Here is a 21,341-nt window from a genome sequence, read left to right on the forward strand (position 1 = left end):
ACTTTTCTTATTTTGAGGTAAAAAAGGAGTAGTCTTTTGTACTGTAGTTGGCAATAGTCATCTCCAGGTGTCTTGTAAATTACTTGTAGAGATTACATTCGCTTTTGGAGGTTCCTTGAATTTGCCTTTTTTTATTGCTACTTCTGTCAATCTTATGGAATGTATGATTTAGGTCGCCTGGTAAAATAATAGTTCCTGTCTGGATTTGATCTAATATAGAATTCAAGCTATCTAAAAACACCAGATTTGCCCTGGTGGGATATACAATGAAATCAATATGTATTTTCACCATGTAAGGTATAATTAAACATTAGAAAATCGCCTTCTTGGTCCGTGTGCTGGGATATAAGGGAAAATGGTGTATTCTTCTTTATCAAGATGCCTAGACCTCTGCTGTTATTACAGTAGGCGGCAGCATAGGCCTCTCCAACCCAGCTCCTCTTTAAACATTCAATTTCTCCTTTTTTGAAATGTAACTCTTGCAGGAAAGCCACATTAAAGTGTTCAAGAACCATATGTTGGTTTCCCATCATGGAGCCTGTGCACAGTCCATGTAATAATTTGGCTTCGACTTGTATAAAATCAAAGTTAACCTTGTCTGTTCCGTCTATTATTGAAGAATCAGATAAAACATTTTAGCAGGCGCGATGCCTTTTTAGGGCTTTTAAGCTCCAACTCCTCTTCTTATGTACCAACAGTCTATAGATTGTTATTGCACATACGTTGGAGAAAGATTGCAACTTAAGTATTGTGGTCAGTTTGCATTACCTAGTAAATGAAAATATAGTGACTGGTGGGGGTCTACATGGGGAGAGTGGGTCCACCTAGAGACTGGAGTGAGTTGCCCACACACACACACACCTCAGAGAAATGTTTGACGCCCTCCCAGTCACCTCGTCCCAATCCCTTGGATAGAGCCACCAATAACAACCATTGTGTTTTAGCTGTAATGACAAAAAGGAATGACTCGACATCCTCTCTTCATCTGTCCCGAACTCTTACAGGTTTACAAGTCACAAAAATAAATAGAATTACATTGTAGTATAGTTAAATCGTAGCTAGAAAGGTATCCTATTTCCTCGTCTTCCGGTAAGGGCAATATTCAAATTTTTCTACTCGTTCTGTGTTCTTGCTGGTCCAATTCATCTTCTAAAGTTTGCAACTTTTCCAAAATGCTAATTTCGTTCGTTCATGCGCACGCCTTGTTTGTGCGTGTCTGACACAGTAGCCTCTACTTTCTTTTCGAGCGAATACACTTTTGTAATGAGATTTTTGCTGTTAATTTGTTTTGGTGTGCATTGAGAGCATTTAAGCTACGTTTTCCTGGATCGCCTTTAACTGTTTATTACTGTCGTTTGCGTTTCCAAGTCGCTCCTAGTCTTTTCCTCTGGGGGAAGCCATGGCTTGTTGGATTCATATCGCCGCGCCGCTTTACCACCTGATTGGTTCGCTGTTGTACAAAACCGATCACTCACACTTCCAGTTGCTTGGGAATAAGTTATCATAATTATTATAAGATTGATCGGTTTTAGAGGCTTAATATTCACTCCCTATGTGTCCTATCGGTACACGAATGCTCCTCTCCTGCCAGCGTGATAGACTTTACATTTCAATGTTCCCGCTTTAGTGGAGACTGCATTCACAGTGAACGCTGCTTATGTAGACATAATTGGAAATTACTTTTGATATTTTTTATCGCGGAATCTTAACGTTTCTGCTTCGTGTTTTTATTTTTGCCATTGAAAAAATATTGCGATACTGGTATCATCACAGCCTTACAAGAAACATTATTTTGGGGGGGACTTTCATTCAAACATGCAACAATAGCCACGAAGCAATATTATGTCACATGCAACTACTGTAATGAAGCAGCCAATGTGAAGTGATTTTCAAACATTTGCCAAAATGCAATTAGCGGAAAACACGCACCTGATGCAAGTGATTTCATGTGACAGATGAAAATCTGAATAGAATCTACATAATTTATTTTTCTATCTGTAAATTCTACAACATTGTGCCCTGCTGAACACATCCCTGGTATTTTACTGTCCCTATCCAGCATACTCCACATCCTGAATTTGTGTCTTCTCAGTCATTGTTTTGGTTGTGACTGTTTGTTTCGGTCTCTCTCCTCAGAGGAACACGTCTCTGCCAGATGACACCAACGTAGTGAGGTTGCAGGAGGAGCTGATAGCAGTGAAGCTGAGAGAGGCTGAGGCTGTGACTGGGCAGAAGGAGCTCAGACAACAGGTCCGAGACGTGGAGGAGCACTGGCAGGTAAGGAACAGCTAAATATACAGTGAGGGGGGAAAAGTATTTGATCCCCTGCTGATTTTGTACTTTTGCCCACTGACAAAGAAATGATCAGTCTATAATTTTAATGGTAGGTTTATTTGAACAGTGAGAGACAGAATAACAACAAAAAAATCCTGAAAAATGCATGTCAAAAATGTTATAAATTGATTTGCATTTTAATGAGGGAAATAAGTATTTGACCCCTCTGCCAAACATGACTTAGTACTTGGTGGCAAAACCCTTGTTGGCAATCACAGAGGTCAGCCGTTTCTTGTAGTTGGTCACCAGCTTTGGACACATCTTAGGAGGGATTTTATCCCACTCTTTGCAGATCTTCTTCAAGTCATTAAGGTTTCGAGGCTGACTCGAACCTTCAGCTCCCTCCACAGATTTTCTATGGGATTAAGGTCTGGAGACTGGCTAGGCCACTCCTTTGTTGCCTTGGCCGTGTGTTTTGGGCCATTGTCATGCTGGAATACCCATCCACGACCCATTTTCAATGCCCTGGCTGAGGGAAGGAGGTTCTCACCCAAGATTTGACGGTACATGGCCCCGTCCATCGTCCCTTTGATGCGGTGAAGTTGTCCTGTCCCCTTAGCAGAAAAACACCCCCCAAAGCATAATGTTTCCACCTCCATGTTTGACGGTGGGGATGGTGTTCTTGGGGTCATAGGAAGCATTCCTCCTCCTCCAAACATGGTTAGTTGAGTTGATGCCAAAGAGCTCCATTTTGGTCTCATCTGACCACAACACTTTCACCCAGTTGTCCTCTGAATCATTCAGATGTTCATTGGCAAACTCAGACGGGCATGTATATGTGCTTTCTTGAGCAGGGGGACCTTGAGGGCGCTGCAGGATTTCAGTCCTTCACGGGGTAGTGTGTAACCAATTGTTTTCTTGGTGACTATGGTCCCAGCTGCCTTGAGATCATTGACAAGATCCTCCCGTGTAGTTCTGGGCTGATTCCTCACCGTTCTCATGGTCATTGCAACTCCACGAGGTGAGATCTTGCATGGAGCCCCAGGCCGAGGGATATTGACAGTTCTTCTGCGTTTCTTCCATTTGCGAATAATTGCACCAACTGTTGTCACCTTCTCACCAAGCTACTTGGCGATGGTCTTGTAGCCCATTCCAGCCTTGTGTAGGTCTACAATCTTGTCCCTGACATCCTTGGAGAGCTCTTTGGTCTTGGCCATGGTGGAGAGTTTGAAATCTGATTGATTGCTTCTGTGGACAGGTGTCTTTTATACAGGTAACAAGCTGAGATTAGGAGCACTCCCTTTAAGAGTGTGCTCCTAATCTCAGCTCGTTACCTGTATAAAAGACACCTGGGAGCCAGAAATCTTTCTGATTTGAGAGGGGGTCAAATACTTATTTCCCTCATTTAAATGCAAATCAATTTATAACATTTTTGACATGCGTTTTTCTGGATTCTTTTGTTGTTATTCTGTCTCTCACTGTTCAAATAAACCTACCAATAAAATTATAGACTGATCATTTCTTTGTCAGTGGGCAAACGTACAAAATCAGCAGGGGATCAAATACTTTTTTCCCCTCACTGTAGTATAATTTTATGAGGGAAGCTTAGGCTGTGACTGGACTGAAGGAGCTCAGTTGGTAAGGAGGAACATCTATTATCCACACCATATAAGGTGAGGACTTAGTTATTTTAGTTGCGTAGAGTCCGAGCATCTTTGGTTGATTGCGTGCGTCTCCACCTGCTCTTACAGCGTCACCTGGCGCGTACGGCGGGCCGCTGGAAGGACAGCCCTAAGAAGAATGCTATGTCTGAACTGCAGGACGAGCTAATGAGTGTCAGACTACGGGAGGCCGAGGCCCAGGCAGAGCTCAGAGAGTCACGACAGAGGATGATGGAGCTGGAGACACAGGTCAGAGGGCACACACACAGCTAAGCCTTTGTAGAAATATTAGTAGTCACAGTGCATTCGGAAAGTATTCCAACCCCTTGACTTTTTACACATTATATTAGATTACAGCCTTATTCTAAAATGTATTAAATCATTTTTCTTCTTATCAATCTACACACAATACCCCATAATGACAAAAGAGGTTTTTAGAAATTTTTGCAAATGTACAAAAAAACTAACAATTGTTAGCACATTTACATAAGTATTCAAACCCTTTACTCAGTACTTTGTTGAAGCACCTTTGGCAGTGATTACAGCCTCAAGTCTTCTTGGGTGTGACGAAACAAGCTTGGCACACCTGTATTTGGGGAGTTTCTCCCATTCTTCTCTGCACAGCTATTTTCAGGTCTCTCCAGGGATGTTCGATTGGGTTCAAGTCCGGGCTCTGGCTGAGACACTCAAGGACTTTGAGACCTGTCTCGAAGCCACTCCTGCGTTGTCTTGGCTGTGTGCTTAGGGTTGTTGTGTTGGAAGGTGAACCTTTTCCCCAGTCTGAGGTCCTGATTGCTCTGGAGCAGGTTTTCATCAAGGATCTCTCTGTACTTTGTTCCATTCATCTTTCCCTCGATCCTGACTAGCCTCCCAGTCCCTGCCGCTAAAAAATATCCCCACAGCATGATGCTGCCACCACCGTGCTTCACCGTCGGGATGGTGCCAGGTTTCCTCCATACGTGATGCTTGGCATTCAGGCCAAAGAGTTCAATCTTGGTTTCATCACACCAGAGAATCTTGTTTTTCATGGTCTGAGAGTCCTTTAGGTGCCTTTTGGCAAACTCTGTCATGTGCTTTTTACTGAGGAGTGGCTTCCGTCTGGCCACTCTACCATAAAGGCCTGATTGGTGGAGTGCTGCAGATATGGTTATCCTTCTGGAAGGTTCTCCCATCTCCAGAGAGGACCTCTGGAGCTCTGTCAGAGTGACAATCGGGTTCTTGGTCACCTCCCTGACCAAGGCCCTTGCTCAGTTTGGCCGGGCAGCCAACTCTAAGAAGAGTCTTGGTGGTTCCAAATTTCTTCCATTTAAGAATGATGGAGGCCACTGTGTTCTTGGACCTTCAATGCTGCAGAAATGTTTTGGCACCCTTCCCCAGATCTGTGCCTCGACCCAATTCTGTCTCGGAGCTCTACGGACAATTCCTTCGACCTCATGGCTTGCTCTGACATGCACTGTCAACTGTGGGAACTTCTATAGACCGCTCTTTGCCTTTCCAAATCATGTCCAAACAATTGAATTTACCGCAGGTGGACTCCAATCAAGTTGTGGAAACATCTCAAGGATGATCAATGGAAACAGGATGCACCTGAGCTCAATTTCGAATCTCATAGCAAAGGGTCTGAATACTTATGTAAATAAGGTATTTCTGTGTAGATTCTTTTATACATTTGTAACAATTTCTAAAAACCTGTTTTCGCTTTGTCATTATGGGGTGTTGTGTGTAGAGTGAGGAACATGTTTTTTTTTAATCCATTTTAGAATAAGACTGTAACCTAACACAGTGGAAAAAGTCAAGGGGTCCGAATACTTTCCGAATGCACTGTACATACACTCACCCACCACTAATGCTACTGCCATACTGTTATTATTATTGTTACTTTTATTTATCCTACTACCAGTACATTTTTCCTAATCCCTGCCTGCGTGTACATATCTACCTCAATACTCCAGTGTCCCTGCACATTGTAAATGTGGTGTTGGCACTGACCCTGTATATAACTTTTTTATTTGTTTTATTAGTCATACTTGTTTATATTGAATACTGCACTATTGGGTAATGCTTGCAAGTTAAGCATTTCACTACTTGTTCATGTGACAAATAAAACTTGAATTTGAGGGTATTCAAATGGCCCTTTTTATTGCGTTATCAAATCTCTAGGGGGCAGCAGAAGTACATATTTTGAACTGTCAAAGTATCCGTAGCTCCAGATGTACTGGTGTAAGGTGGTATTGTATTCCAAGTTGAAGAGGGCAGACATTTTAAGTTAATACTTTCTATTGTAGTAGGTGAATAATGATTCAAGATATAGAAATTGCTTAAAATGGGTTGCTTCTTGTGATATAGCAGAGGGGTGTAGTGCATAAACTGCCCCCTCCCAAAATGTACCTTCCATATCCCTCCCCGCCTGCAGAACCAGATCCATGGCAACCAGCTGCGTCGGGCGGAGCAGGAGGGCCGGGGCTTTCAGGAGCATGTGACTGTGCTGACCGCCCAGAACAAGAGCCTGTACGTTCAGCTGCAGGAGATCAAACGCAAACAGGCGGAGATTGAGTGCAAGGTAAGAAAGTTTGCTGTTGGGATGACTAGAACTGGCTGGTGAGGTGGCTTTTTCCATTGATACCCTATTCACACTACTGAGCCGAATAGAGCTGAGCTAACTGAACTGTGCTGGCCTGGTTATGCTGCATAATGCATCCACCGTATAATCTGAAACCATGCCAGAACGTGCAATGTGAATATTTCTCAATCACTGTTGTGATAAGTTGTCGAAAATCATTATTTTATCTGATCTGTTGCCTCTTGTTAAGATCAGGTCTTCAGGTTCTGAGCAGGGAAGCAGTTTGTTTTGACTTCTTGACATCTTAAGATAACACATTCACCAGCATAGAGATGTTAAGTGTGTGTGTGTGTGTGTGTAGCAACACCCCTTTTCTCTCTGGGATTTCCTCAGGAACCATACTAAACTGTAATAAAATAAATGCTTCCCAGGGGCTTACAGTGTGGTAATGGCTGTTAACATGCCTTTGGTAACACTCTAGAAAGATTATTTCAGCAGAGGTAATAGGCTAACTGACGTAAATGGAATAGGCTATCTTTTCTACAATGAAGTCAACATTTCATGTTCGGTGACACTCTGGCCTGACAGTGTTTATTTCTTTGTTTCAGAACAAGGAGGAGGTGATGGCGGTAAGGCTGAGAGAGGCTGACAACATTGCTGCTATGGCTGAGCTGCAGCAACAAATCTCTGAACTGGAGATACAGGTACAGTACTTTACCCTGGCCCCCCTCCGAGTCATACTAGCCTGGCTAGTCATTTAAGCCTAGTCATGGACTAAAGAGCACTTTTAATCTCTATTGAAAGTACTTCATAGCAAGTTTATTATAGTTAACAAAAACTGAAACAAAAACTAATCATGGGGAAAAAAACTATAGTAAACTGAAATAAAACGATTAACAAACCTGTTTGAAAAACTATCCTGAAAATATTATCTTTGACCCCAAAACGAACTAAAATAAAATACAAACCATCATGAATTATGTTCATTCAACTTCTGTGGTTTTCAAGCTTTATTGGGGTGTTTTCAAGCTTCTCAATCTGGCGGGTAAATGCGGCCAGGATATGGCGATGTTTCAAAAAGGCCTCGTTTGTGCATCACTAGCCGAAGGGGGAGGCACAAAGTAGCTAATTTGATTCTTCTTACATGGACTACTGAAGTTAAAAAAGCATTGGGTTGGGGTTAAACATGTGCGAGAATTCCATTTCACTATATTTTTTGCACCAGTCTCGACACTATTCCTTTTAAAGGGAGGTCGAACTTCCTGATTTGGCCTCGGTTTCATTTCTCCTCATTAGGAAATGCGACTGAGAACGAGATTTGGGATTTGGCGGCATGCTTTGATGTTGGTGTGTGTTTGTTTGAACGTGGGAAGCGTTTCGTACTTTCACTCTGCCAAAACAGTACACAGTTAGTCACTCACCCTTCTCGATAACTTGAAACATTCTAACCAGGTCTTGTGTCTGGAAGTAGCCTAGACTAGCCAGCAAGCTAGCCAACTTCTTTCGTATATTAGCTTCAGCCGGCAGTGGCAAAGTTGGTTTGACTGTCTGTGGTGCTAGTTGGGGACCGTCAATAAATTACACAATGTAAATGACTCATTTTTTTATATTTTTTTTAGTTAAATAGGCAAGAACAAATTCTTATTTACAGTGACTGCCTACCAAGAGGCAACAGGCCTCCTGTGGGGACAGGGGCTGGGATTTAAAAAAAAAATATGTAGGACAAAATACACATCACTACAAAAAGAGATCTAAGACAACACATGACAGCAACACAACATGGTAGGAGCACAAACAACGTTGTTAGGCACAGACAACAGCACGAGGGGCAAAATGGTCGAGGCCACAATTCATCACGTGAAGCAGCCGCAAGTGTCAGTGAGTCCATGATTGAGTCTTTGAACGTAGAGATGGAGATAAAACTGTCCAGTTGTTGTTTTTTGCAGCTCATTCCAGTCACTAGCTACAGCGTACTGAAAAGAGGAGCGTGCTTTGGGGACCTTTAACTGAATGTGACTGGCAGAACGGGTGTTTTATGTGGAGGATGAGGGCTGCAGTAGATATCTCAGATAGGGGGGAGTGAGGCCTAAGAGGGTTTTATAAATAAGCGTCAACGAATGGGTCTTAAGCCGGGAATACAGAGATGGCCAGTTCGCAGAAGAGTCTATAGAGTGCGGGGATGTGACCTATAAGGAGCATTAGCGGCAAATCTGATGGTCGAATGGTAAAGAACATCTAGCCGCTCGAGAACACCCTTACCTGCAGATATATCAATTACATCTCTGTAATCTAGCATGGGTAGGATGATCTTCTGAATCAGTGTTAGTTTAGAAGCTGGGGTGAAAGAGGAAACCAAGTCTAGATTTAACCTTAGCCTGCAGCTTGGATATGTGCTGACGCATCAAGAAATCCAGTCAATTGATTATTGACAAGTTTTTCCTAACACTTTTGATTAACAGGACAGGATAGAAATTGGCCTATAACGGTTAAGACCAGCTTGTGCTCCCCCTTTAAATAACGGACGCACCGTGGCTGTCTTCCCAGAGAGGGGAGACGGGCTCTGCGATGATGGGGCTGTAACCTTAAAGAAAGGATCTAAACCATCCGACCCAGTAGTTTTTTTTAGGGTCAAGTTTATTAAGGAGCTCCTTTAGCACCTTAGACTCAGTGACTGCCTGCAGGGAGAAGCTGTGTAGCGGAGCAGGGGGAAAAGAGGGAGGAGCGTCAGGGCTAATTGCATTAGAAGGGCTGGGATAGGATGTGTTGGATGGGCAAGGAGGCGTGGCTGGGTCCAATTAGGAATCCTGACTTAATGAAGTGGTGATTTGAAGAGCTCAGTCATACACTCCTTGTCAGTAACAACCACATCATCAACACTAAGGGACATGGGCAGCTGTTAGGTGGAAGGTTTATTCTGCAGGTCTTTCACCATTTTCCAGAACTTCTTGGGGGTAGACCCACAGAGAGAACTGCTCCTAAAAGTAACTAACTTTGGCCTTCCAGATAGCCTGAGTGCACTTATTTCTAATTTGCCAGAATGACAGCCTGAGTATTTATGTGCCGAGCCTTTTGCCAAATGGGGTTCTTGAGGTGGAGTAACTGCCAGATTACGGTCGAACCCGGGGCTAAATTTTTTTTTTTAAGTCTCATTTTCTTTATGGTGGCGCGCTTGTTAACAATACCACTGAAAATATAAAAAAAGAAGGTCCAAGCATCTTCGACAGAGAGAATCAAGCTGACTCTATACCAATTTACAGAGGCCTGATCAATAAAGTTTTTCAGCAATCATCTATGGCAAATCAGTACAGGTTGTTTAGCTGATCTGCCATTACGAACACAAGCTGTAAAACAGTGATCACTAAGATCATTACAGAAAACACCAGACTGGTACCTATCAAGAGTATTTGTGAGGATAACATCAAGGAGAGTAGCTGTTTCTGGGTGTTTGGAGTCATACCTTGTTTGATTGGTAATAATCTGAGATTTAGGTAGTCCCGTTGTTTTAACCTGTTAGGGCTAGGGGGCAGTATTGACACGGCTGGATAAAAAACGTACCCGATTTAATCTGGTTACTACTCCTGCCCAGTAACTAGAATATGCATATAATTATTGGCTTTGGATAGAAAACACCCTAAAGTTTCTAAAACTGTTTGAATGGTGTCTGTGTATAACAGAACTCATATGGCAGGCAAAGACCTGAGAAGATTTAATGCAGGAAGTGGCCTGTCTGACAAGTTGTGTTTAATCTGGGCTCTTTTTATTGAAGATTTAGGATCTTTGCAATAACGTGACACTTCCTACGGCTCCCATAGGCTCTCAGAGCCCGGGAAAAAGCTGAAGGATATCGAGGCAGGCTCTGGCTGAAACACATTATCGCGTTTGGCAAGTGGCCGCTCAGAGTACTGTGGGCTTAGGCGTGTGCCCGAGTCGACCGAATGCTTTATTTTCTTTCCTCTGTTTACCTAAATGCAGATTCCCGGTCGGAATATTATCGCTTTTTTACGAGAAAAATGGCATAAAATTGATTTTAAACAGCGGTTGACATGCTTCGAAGTACGGTAATGGAATATTTAGAATTTTTTTTGTCACGAATTGCGCCATGCTCGTCACCCTTATTTACCCTTTCGGATAGTGTCTTGAACGCACTAACAAAACGCCGCTGTTTGGATATAACTATGGATTATTTTGAACCAAACCAAAATTTGTTATTGAAGTAGAAGTCCTGGGAGTGCATTCTGACGAAGACAGCAAAGGTAATAACATTTTTATTATAATAAATGTGACTTTTCTGAGTGCTACACTTGCAGGGTGTCTAAATAGCTAGCCCTGTGATGCCGGGCTATCTACTGAGAATATTGCAAAATGTGCTTTCACCGAAAAGCTATTTTAAAATCGGACATATCGAGTGCATAGAGGAGTTCTGTATCTATAATTCTTAAAATAATTTATGCTTTTTGTGAACGTTTATCGTGAGTAATTTAGTAAATTCACCGGCAGTGTTCGGTGGGAATGCTAGTCACATGCTAGTCACATGCTAATGTAAAAAGCTGGTTTTTGATATAAATATGAACTTGATTGAACAAAACATGCATGTATTGTATAACATAATGTCCTAGGGTTGTCATCTGATGAAGATCATCAAAGGTTAGTGCTGCATTTAGCTGTGGTTTGGGTTTATGTGACATTATATGCTAGCTTGAAAAATGGGTATCTGATTATTTCTGGCTGGGTACTCTGCTGACATAATCTAATGTTTTGCTTTCGTTGTAAAGCCTTTTTGAAATCGGACAGTGTGGTTAGATTAACGAGAGTCATGTCTTTAAAATGGTGTAAAATAGTCATGTTTGAAAAATTGAAGTTTTTGCATTTCTAAGGTTTTTGAATAACGCGCCACGGGATTACACTGGCTGTTACTTAGGTGAAACGATTTGGTGCCACCTATCCTAGAGAGGTTAAGACTTGGTGTGGTGGTTTAAGCATGTCCCAGTTTAGGTCACCTATTAGGACAAATTCAGACTTAGTGTAAGGGGCCAGGAGAGAGCTTAGGGCAGGTAGGTTAGCTGGTTGTGATCGTGGACGATAACACCAAGCAACAGTCAACAGAGATATTTGAAAGCTTAATGCTTTAAACCAGATAATGAAATTGTTTGAGCACTGAAGGTGATCCTTGGTAAAGATAGCCACTCCACCACCTTTGGAAGATCCTTCTTGCCGAAAAAGGTTATAACCAGAAAGGTTAACATCAGTGTTCAGAACACTCTTTCTCAGTAATGACCAACACATCTGGGTTGGACCTGTGAACTCACACTTTTAATTGGTAAATTGTAGGTAATAAGCTTCTAGTGTTAATGTGCAGAAAACCCAGGCTTTTACGAGAGCAGAAATGAGTGAAGCGGAAATCATCAGAGCACAAGTCATAATTGGGGCAAGCAACAGTCGACGTGACAGGGTGTACATGCTCATTGCTGGATATTGTCAGCAGTAATACAATCAGGGCACGGTGGAGGACAGGGAGAGCTTTGTAGTGTTGCTTTTTTATGGCATTTGAATGTGTATCATATGGCAACAAGATCATATTGTACAGCAGTTTCATCAGGTAACATGAATACAAAGCTAGGATGGGAGGCCAAGAGTCCGTTTAACCAGTAGATTCAAAGTGTGTGTGTGTGTGCGCGCGCGCTGGAGGCCGAGCGAAAGCTCGGGAGAGAGGGGGCAGTGTGGCAGGGGTACATGTACCAGACGGGGATACCGGCCAGGGCAGACAGGGAACACATTGCCGGGTGGTATCAAAGCAGCAGGCAATGGGAGTAGGTGTCACACCCACTTGGGAGAAGCTTTTGTCGGGAGGCTGAGTAGGAGGAGAGGCTTTCAACCTTACCAGACAGGCACGTGGTTGAGCAGATAAAACATCCGAAATGAAAAAGCTGAATGGGAAAGAAATTGCAGGCGACAAAACCAAGATGCTGGTAAAAACGATAAATTCCAAAGCCATATCAAACAGCAATTCATGTAAAGAGCGAAAAAGTAAACGCTGCAGCGTCCTTAGCCAGCAGCCATTTTACAGCAAACAGGAACATGCTTAACTGTGAGGATTGTGTGGAGTCATTTCCGTCTCGTTACACACCTTTTAGTTGTCTCGTTAAATGCTTTCAATATTTGTATATGAATTTCAACAATTTAAAGTTCGTTTTTTAAGTTGTTGAAATGTGGTGGAGCTACTGACGTTTTAAAATATTGTGTTATTTTCTGATGGTCCCAAACAAGCCCCATAGGGATATCGAATGTCAAACCAAATTACCCATGGGCATTACGATCGGGTTGCATGCAAATGTGGTCCAAATTGATTATTACCAGCTGTGGTCAGAATTGAACAGAACCCAACCCAAGGACATATCATTTTTTCCCTAAAGATCTCGCAAATCTCTGTTTTGGATGAGACTATGTCCAAAATGATCCTATTTACACTTTTGTCAATTTTACACTAGAATAAATGTTTCTGACTCATTGATACCACATAGGCCAAAAGGAGAAGTTGCTTATTACATTCGGTTTCTCTTTAAATCCAAGTCACATTGAGGTTGACCTTACCTTAACTTGTGAGAACCATAAAGCCATAGGGTTCACATTTGAACAGTTGACCACAGCAGGGCAAACGTGTAGAACTGTCCTGATGCTCTGTCTAACCATTCATAATCACTGTGTGCAATATGGTTTTGAAACTCTCAGAAATGTCACTTTCAGAGCATATGTGTGTGGTGTGTGTGTGTGTGTGTGTGTGTGTGTGTGTGTGTGTGCTGTTTTAATGCAAATTCCCACAAAGGTGTTTTGCATTGCATTTTCTGAGCTAATGTAAATTCGGGAGGGAACAACAACAAAAAACTGTCGGCTCAAAGCTGTTTTAAACAAAAATCCTCAGTGGAAATCTGTGATTAAACAGTGTATCTAGTGTAAATTGTTTCTAGATTTGACCAAATCACCTCAGCTAATCAAAAGGGACGTGGAATGACTCCAATGTAGCATTGGAGTCATGAAGGGCTAAACTAACCTAAGACCTGACCCATCACCTTATGGGTGGCAGGTAGCCTAGCGGTTAAGAGCGTTTGGCCAGTAACCATAAGGTCGCTGGTTCCAATCACCGAGACGACTAATCTGTCGATGTGCCCTTGAGCAAAGCACTTAACCCTAATTGCTCCTGTAAGTTGCTCTGGATAAGAGCGTCTGGTAAATTACGACAATGTAAATTACTGCCCCCCAGTTGCAAGAAGTGACATCCCAAAAACACACAAAAAACTATACAACCCAAATTGCTCCTAGCATGCTGTCTGTCTCTAACACTAAAACAATATTATTTTCATACAACTTACACAAAATAAAAACTAGCAAATCAGGTCTCAAAACTAACTGAAACTAAGCTGAATTCAAATTTAAAAGAAAAACTGAATAGATGTAAAAACAAACATAAAAAAGCAAAACTATAATAACCTTGCTTCAAAGTCCATGACGAGGCTTAAATGTTGTCCTGCCCATAGCGACTTCTCAACATAAGCCACAATTCAACACTCCGTACCCACTCCATCATCATCTGAGCATTTCGGCTAACTGAGTTTACCAGCACTCGACACAGAGACGCACCATACATAGGCCTACAGAAAGGTGTACAGATTAGGGCCCTTATCTATTTGAGTGATTTCTTCATTGTGATGTGAGGAAGAAGGTGGGGTGATTTAAAGCGAAAGCTTTGAAAAAGGCCTGCTTACTGCAGAGGTGAGGAGTGCACCAAGAAACCATGATCATCTCCAGAAAGGAAAGTGACTCTTGTAGTCTAGCGTATCATAATTTCATATTTTACCAACCATGCTCATGCCTGATTGAGTAGTCATTAAAACATGGCACCCTCAGTGGGTTGCTGATTTTTGTTTAGCTCCGACTATGTATTTTGAGATTGAATTGAACATTATGGAAAATTAGTTTTTTTTGTACAGATTGAAGAGAAGTTTACTTGGTGTTTTAATGTATCAGCAGCAGCTCAACAGATTTTCTGCCAGTATAAAACAACCTATGCATTTCCTGTGCTAGTGATTTGTCAGGTTATTGAAGCCACGGTGTGGGAATCTTCCTACCGTGCTGCGGTTCTTTATCTAGTGTCCTGAGATTGCTGTTGGTGTCGTCTGTGTGTGAAACTACACCCAAAACAACACTGTTAACTCTTAATACTTTTATCCAAAGTGAATTATTACATAGTTTTTCTCATTAAGGACAAACGTTTTAATCCTTGATTATGAGCAGACTAGTTTCAGTGGTAGTATCATCTTCTGTGATCTGAGAAGAAACAGGGGAGGTTGACAGTGATTGCTTCAGTATTTCCACCAGCTCAGTCTGAAGAAACGTGATCTTGCAGAAGCTTTGATGTTTTAGCCCAGCAAGTAAACACGTTGGCGTTTCAGAAACATTGCTGAAACCTGTGAACTAGGTGTCAGACTCTCTGTCTGCTTTCTTCACAGCGTCGGCCCACACACACACACCCATTAATATACCGACAATTGACCTATACTACAGAGTTAACACATCCAAAAATGATGTACAAGAAATAGTCTTATATGCATTGTTAAAGGAAGACTGCACTTCCTGATTTGGCCTTGTTTTTCATCAATGCTCATTATGAAATGCTAGCGGCCATGACTGAAGGCAAACTAAAGTTGTCTTGGCTGTGTTTTTGCTATTCAATCACAACAAACAAGGTCAGGAGTGAGTACAGCGAGGTAAGCGAAGCTAGCTTTGCTATGGAGAGAACTAAGTTATGAAGTTGAGGACTCCCCTCCTAACTGACTTGCCATCTCAAGATGGTCAGCTAATTCAGTTATATATGTAGGCTGAAGCCTGTGCTGCTTGTGTTTAGCCAAGCTGACTAGCATAGCTCGGTGATACCTGCAGCTGGCTATCCTATCTTGCTGATATTTCTATGGCAAGAAGCAAGAGCCAGTGTCTCAATGTTCCGTCACGTCATGTAAATACATGTTATCGTGGAAACGGTCTTTACTGGGGGACAAATTCCAGAACTACTAATGCGAACACTGCACAAACATCACCCAGCTTGGGTGTCAAAAGATTTATCCCCCCAAAAATCGGTGTGTGTTCATGTTACAAAGCAGGGCTTGGCAATATATTTATTTTTTACAAGATATTCCAAATGACTGTATGCAATAAAAGAATCATGAGTGTTTGTCCGCTTCTTCTCATATTGTCTTTTTAGTCTTGTCTCTTGTGCTCCTTTTGTGCTGTGTGCTCCTTCCTGTTTACACACACACATCAAGCCCCACCCCCTGCCACTCAACAACAAAGATGAGAGATCACTTCTTCCTCTTATACAAACGGTTTCAACTCGCTATTTGGAGTTTGGTCCAACGATCGGTCATATTGACACCGAAACACATTGAGACATTCTTACTGTAATAGAGGAGAAGTTAACCTTTCTAATGATACCCTTTTTATGTCTCAACTCTTCAAATTGCGCACAGAGCAAACACTACTAAAATGGGAGTATCAATGAACATTTGATTCTGGAAAAATAGTCATGCGGCATTGCAGTACCACGATCTGCTAGGAGTATTTTAGCCTAGCAGTTTAGTCTGCTTTTTATAAATGTGCAATATGCATAAAACACGACATAAGGAATCATTCTGAGAAATACAGTACGCCACGTCATTTAAACATCTGCAGAAAGTGGACAGGCTAGCAAGCTGTTCAAACAGTTGGAGACGGACAGAAGGGTGTGTTCATAATATATCATCTGTTATACCTTGTTAGCAAGCAAATAGATCCAAGTTGGATAAACTTGAAATAAACTCAGCAAAAAAAAGAAATGTCCCTCTTTCAGGACCCTGTCTTTCAAAGATAATTCGTAAAATCCAAATAACTTCACAGATATTCATTGTAAAGGGTTTAAACACTGTTTCCCATGCTTGTTCAATGAACCATAAACAATCAATGAACATGCACCTGTGTTACGGTCGTTAAGACACTAACAGCTTACAGACAGTAGGCAATTAAGGTCACAGTTATGAAAACTTAGGACACTAAATAGGCCTTTCTACTGACTCTGAAAAACCCCAAAAGAAAGCTGCCCAGGGTCCCTGCTCATCTGCGTGAATGTGCCTCAGGCATGCTGCAAGGAGGCACGAGGACTGCAGATGTGGCTAGGGCAATAAATTGCAATGTCCGTACTGTGACTAAGACAGCGCTACAGGGAGACAGGAACGCACAATCCCTCCATCAGTGCTCACTGTCCACAATAGGCTGAGAGAGGCTGGACTGAGGGCTTGTAGGCCTGTTGTAAGGCAGGTCCTCACCAGACATCACCGGCAACAACGTCGCCTATGGGCACAAACCCACCGTCGCCGGACCAGACAGGACTGGCAAAAAGTGCTCTTCACTGACGAGTCGTGGTTTTGTCCCACCAGGGGTGATGGTCGGATTCGCGTTTATCGTTGAAGGAATAAGCGTGACACCGAGGCCTGTACTCTGGTGCGGGATCGATTTGGAGGTAGAGGGTCCATCATGGTCTGGGGCGGTGTGTCACAGCATCATCGGACTGAACTTGTCATTGCAGGCAATCTCAACGCTGTGCATTACAGGGAAGACATCCTCCTCATGTGGTACCCTTCCTGCAAGCTCATCCTGACATGACCCTCCAGCATGACAATGCCACCAGCCATACTGCTCTTTCTGTGCGTGATTTCTGTGCGTGTTCTGCCATGGCCAGCGAAGAGCCCGGATCTCAATCCCATTGAGCACGTCTGGGACCTGTTGGATCAGAGGGTAAGGGCTAGGGCCATTTCCCCCCAGAAATGTCTGGGAACTTGCAGGTGCCTTGGTGGAAGAATGGGGTAACGTCTCAAAGCAAGAACTGGCAAATCTGGTGCAGTCCATGAGGAGGAGATGCACTGCAGTACTTAATGCAGCTGGTGGTCACACCAGATACTGACTGTTGCTTTTGATTTTGACCCCCCCCCCCCCCCTTTGTTCAGGGTCACATTCAATTTATGTTAGTCACATGTCTGTGGAACTTGTTCAGTTTGTCTCAGTTGTTGAATCTCATGTTCATACAAATATTTACACGGTAAGTTTGCTGAAAATAAACGCAGTTGACAGTGAGAGGACGTTTCTTTTTTTGCTGAGTTTATAAAGATTAGTTGGCTCCTCACTGGCATATGGGCTTGTGCTTCAGACATTGTTTATGCGACCGGTGTTCATTTTCTATTGCCTGCTACAAGAAATTAGTCATTATTAGTGAATTTGCATTATGCATGGTTCTGGTTAAATGTGAACAAAAAGGGCATTTTCATAGACTTGAAATCCAGATCAGTGATTATTGCAAAAAAGCAGGTTATTCTATTTTTGGTTGGTGACGTGGTAGGCTTATAATTTAATCTAAAATATAATTTCACAAGCACTGAATTCATTGGATTATTGCATACTGCTTGAAATGTATATTTGACCTTTAATTGTAAAACAAAGCTTATTTAGAGAAAACATTAAACAAATCGAGATATATATCGTGAATAGACCATATGTTTGAAAATATGTAGTTTTTAAGCCATATCGCCCAGCTTTATAACAAAGATAAAACATTGTATGCTGTAAATATCGTATTGATGTGCTTCTAAAGACAGTATGCCTACCCTTAACTAGCAAATACAAATGTGTGTAGAGTACAACCAAAACAAGAATGGCATTCTATTTCTCTAGTTGGCCAAATCTAAGGATTTGGCTGTCTAACCACACACTGACATGTACAGCTCTCTGGGTGAAGTTCTGGTTTTAAATCTCCAATGGGTGATGATGTCCCTTCCATCTACACTTCATGACCAAAAGTATGTGGACACGTGGTCATCGAACATCTCATTCCAAAATCATGGCCATTTGATATTCATTTGGTCCCCACTTTGCTGCTGTAACAGCCTCCTAATCTTCTGGGAAGGCTTTCCACTAGATGTTGGAACATTGCTGCGGGAACTTGCTTCCTTTCAGCCTCGAGCATTAGCGAGGTCAGGCACTGATGTTTGGCGATTAGGCCTGGCTCACAGTCGGCGTTCTAATTCTTCCCAAAGGTTTTCGATGGGGTTGAGGTCAGGGCTCTGTGCAGGCCAGTCAAGTTCTTCCACACTGACAAACCATTTCTGTATGGAACTCGCTTTGTCATTCTGAAACAGGAAAAGGCCTTCCCCAAACTGCTGCCACAAAGTTAGAAGCACAGAATCATCTAGAATGTCATTGTATGCTGCAGTGTTAAGATTTCCCTTCACTGGAACTAAGGGGCCTAGCCCGAACCATGAAAAACAGTCCCAGGCCATTATTCGTCCTCCACCTAACTTTAGAGTTGGCATTATGCATTCGGCAGGTAGTGTTTTTCTGGCATCCGCCAAACCCAGATTCATCCGTCGGACTGTCAGATGGTGAAGTGTGATTTATCACTCCAGATTACACGTTTCAACTGCTCCGGAGTCCAATGGTAGCGAGCTTTACACCACTCAGTAGTGATTGGAACTAACTCAGTAGTGATTGTTGCAACTGCCTACATCCTATGATTAGTTAGCAAGGTAGTCTCCAAGTGCCTGCCCTATATTGACCTTAAATGCCAATGGGCTACAGTTAGCTGTTGTTAGCAAGGTATCTAGCAAACGTAAGCTATGCACAGGTTCCTCTGACATGCTACATCACATTACACGTTAGCTTGTTGTATTTAACTAGCTACAGTATCATTCCCCTTTCATCTGTGGTATCATAGCTAACCTGGCTCGCCAACATCAAATAATGTTTTATAACCAAAAGTATCTACTAGCTAGCTAGTACCAGTTATCTATTTATCTAACATACTCACCAGAACGAGTGGTTTGACAGTTGACCGGCAGCAGAGGTGTCGGATGTAATCCATTCCTCACCATCTGGCAATATTGTTGAAATGCATTGGAAGATACGTTTTATCTAGCTGTGTCCAGTCCAGGTGGTGCTTGTACAAGCAGACCATCTATGGGAGGAAGGATGTCAGCGTTGCACTGCAGCTGAAACCTGGTCCCGACTTAGTCCGAACGCTCGTGGGCGACAACACCAGGCTCCAGAGCATCGAAGCTGTAATACAAAAATACATAAATTACAACCTTGCACAACATCAATTCACCTCCCAAGTTTAGATAAGAAGAATAACCTCATACAATGCAATGAAATTCACCTGCTTGATCGGTGGCAGCGGCCTGAAGTACAGAGTCAGGTGTTGTTGAATGCCATAGCTTTCCACCAGCACCGTACCATCCTCCAGTCCAACCAGCTGTGGGATGTGAGATCAATAAAAGTAGTGCCAACCATGTTGGAGGTCAATTAAATAATCAAAATGTGTTGTTTATGCTTTACATACCAAGTGTTGTCATCGATTCCTTGTAGAGATGCCACACTGCTGCTTTTCCACCAAAGTATGTGGCGTCCTGGTAATACTATTGCATTATCCTCTGCTTAGTTGTTGAAGTTCACAACTCGCTGCAAATCATCATGCTTCATGTGTAACCTGTGCTTGCTTGGGCCAGCTCCCTTTTTGACGGGAGGCATTAGACCATTCTCCTTGTATGACTGGTGGAGGAGAGTCAGGCGTGTTGTACTGATGCTGAAAGTTACATTCCAGATACAAATATTTTAGCATTATTATACAATGGATGCTAAATGGCATTCTGAGAACATCACTACACAGTTCATACATGTAATATTAGCTAGCTAGCTGGCCATCTAACTTCAGCTGGCTAGCTAACAGCAAGCTTTAACTAGCAATACAAACCAATTTGGCATAGCTAGCTAAAGTTAACCAAATAGGTTCAATGTCAGTTAATTAGCTAGCTAACATTAGGCAATAACTAGCAATGCGAAATGGCATTCTGAGAACATCACTGACTGATGTAAGTTAATGTTAGCTAGCAAGCCAGCCATCTAACCTCAGCTAACGTTAGCTAACTAACAAGCTTTAACTTGCTCTTTTGTTTAGACATGTAACGCTAGCTAGCTAAAAGATGAACTAAAATCCCAATCCATAGAGTAACGTTACTAGCAATACAAAACGATTTTCATTGCTAGCTAAAGTTAAGCCAAATAAGTTACATGTTAGCTAGCAAGCCAGCCATCTAACGTCAGCTGGTTAGCTAACAACAATCTTTAACTAGCAATACAAACCGATTTGTCATAGCTAGCTAAAGTTAACCAAATAGGTTCAATGTAAGAATATTCCTGGAAATGTTGGGTAGATGCAACATAAGACAAATGTGAGAGGACTAACTAGTGGCCACAAACCTCTCCAAAGTGTGCGCAGTTCCTAAGTAATTTCAATGCAACTCAATGACTCAAAGTAGAGTCTTCAACTATAAGGTGCTTTTTTGAGGAACTAGGACAAGCAGTTTTGTTTGGAATACAACCCTGCATCCCCGCCATCACACAATTATTGTTTACACCATAGAAAAAACTGTCCATCTATAAATCGCTATCTGGTTCTAGTGGGCATCATTTGAAAGCTAGTTCTATTGCCAACATGACTAGCTAAGTTGTAAAATACTATCTTTGTGATAGGCTTTCACAAGGCAATTTGGATAATAATTTTGGTGCGCATAGAAAAGTAATGCCGTTGTAAAGTGGTTGTTCCACTGGATATCATAAGGTGAATGCACCAATTTGTAAGTCGCTCTGGATAAGAGCGTCTGCTAAATGACGTAAATGTAATGAGTGCATTCAGGTGTGCGTTCCGCAGCTATATTTCTTCACAATAGACAAACGTTCATTCTGTCCATAACAACCCAGCGTATGACGCCATGTCATCT

The 21,341-nt window shown here is 42.2% G+C and overlaps 1 protein-coding gene across 5 annotated transcripts in view; it reads left to right on the plus strand.

The window, feature by feature from the left end:
• LOC106584166 (ecotropic viral integration site 5 protein homolog) overlaps positions 1–21,341 on the plus strand; it is a 94,279-nt gene that overhangs the window by 60,596 nt on the left and 12,342 nt on the right. For all 5 annotated transcript variants that reach the window (XM_014169108.3, XM_014169111.3, XM_014169109.2 and 2 more), the window contains 4 exons: positions 2,137–2,277; positions 4,026–4,184; positions 6,349–6,495; positions 7,104–7,199. In XM_014169108.3, the coding sequence (XP_014024583.1) occupies positions 2,137–2,277; positions 4,026–4,184; positions 6,349–6,495; positions 7,104–7,199 (543 nt within the window). The remainder of the gene's footprint in view (positions 1–2,136; positions 2,278–4,025; positions 4,185–6,348; positions 6,496–7,103; positions 7,200–21,341) is intronic.

The sequence above is a fragment of the Salmo salar genome, chromosome 23 (assembly GCF_965601325.2).
Source record: "Salmo salar chromosome 23, fSalSal1, whole genome shotgun sequence".
Lineage (NCBI taxonomy): Eukaryota > Metazoa > Chordata > Actinopteri > Salmoniformes > Salmonidae > Salmo > Salmo salar.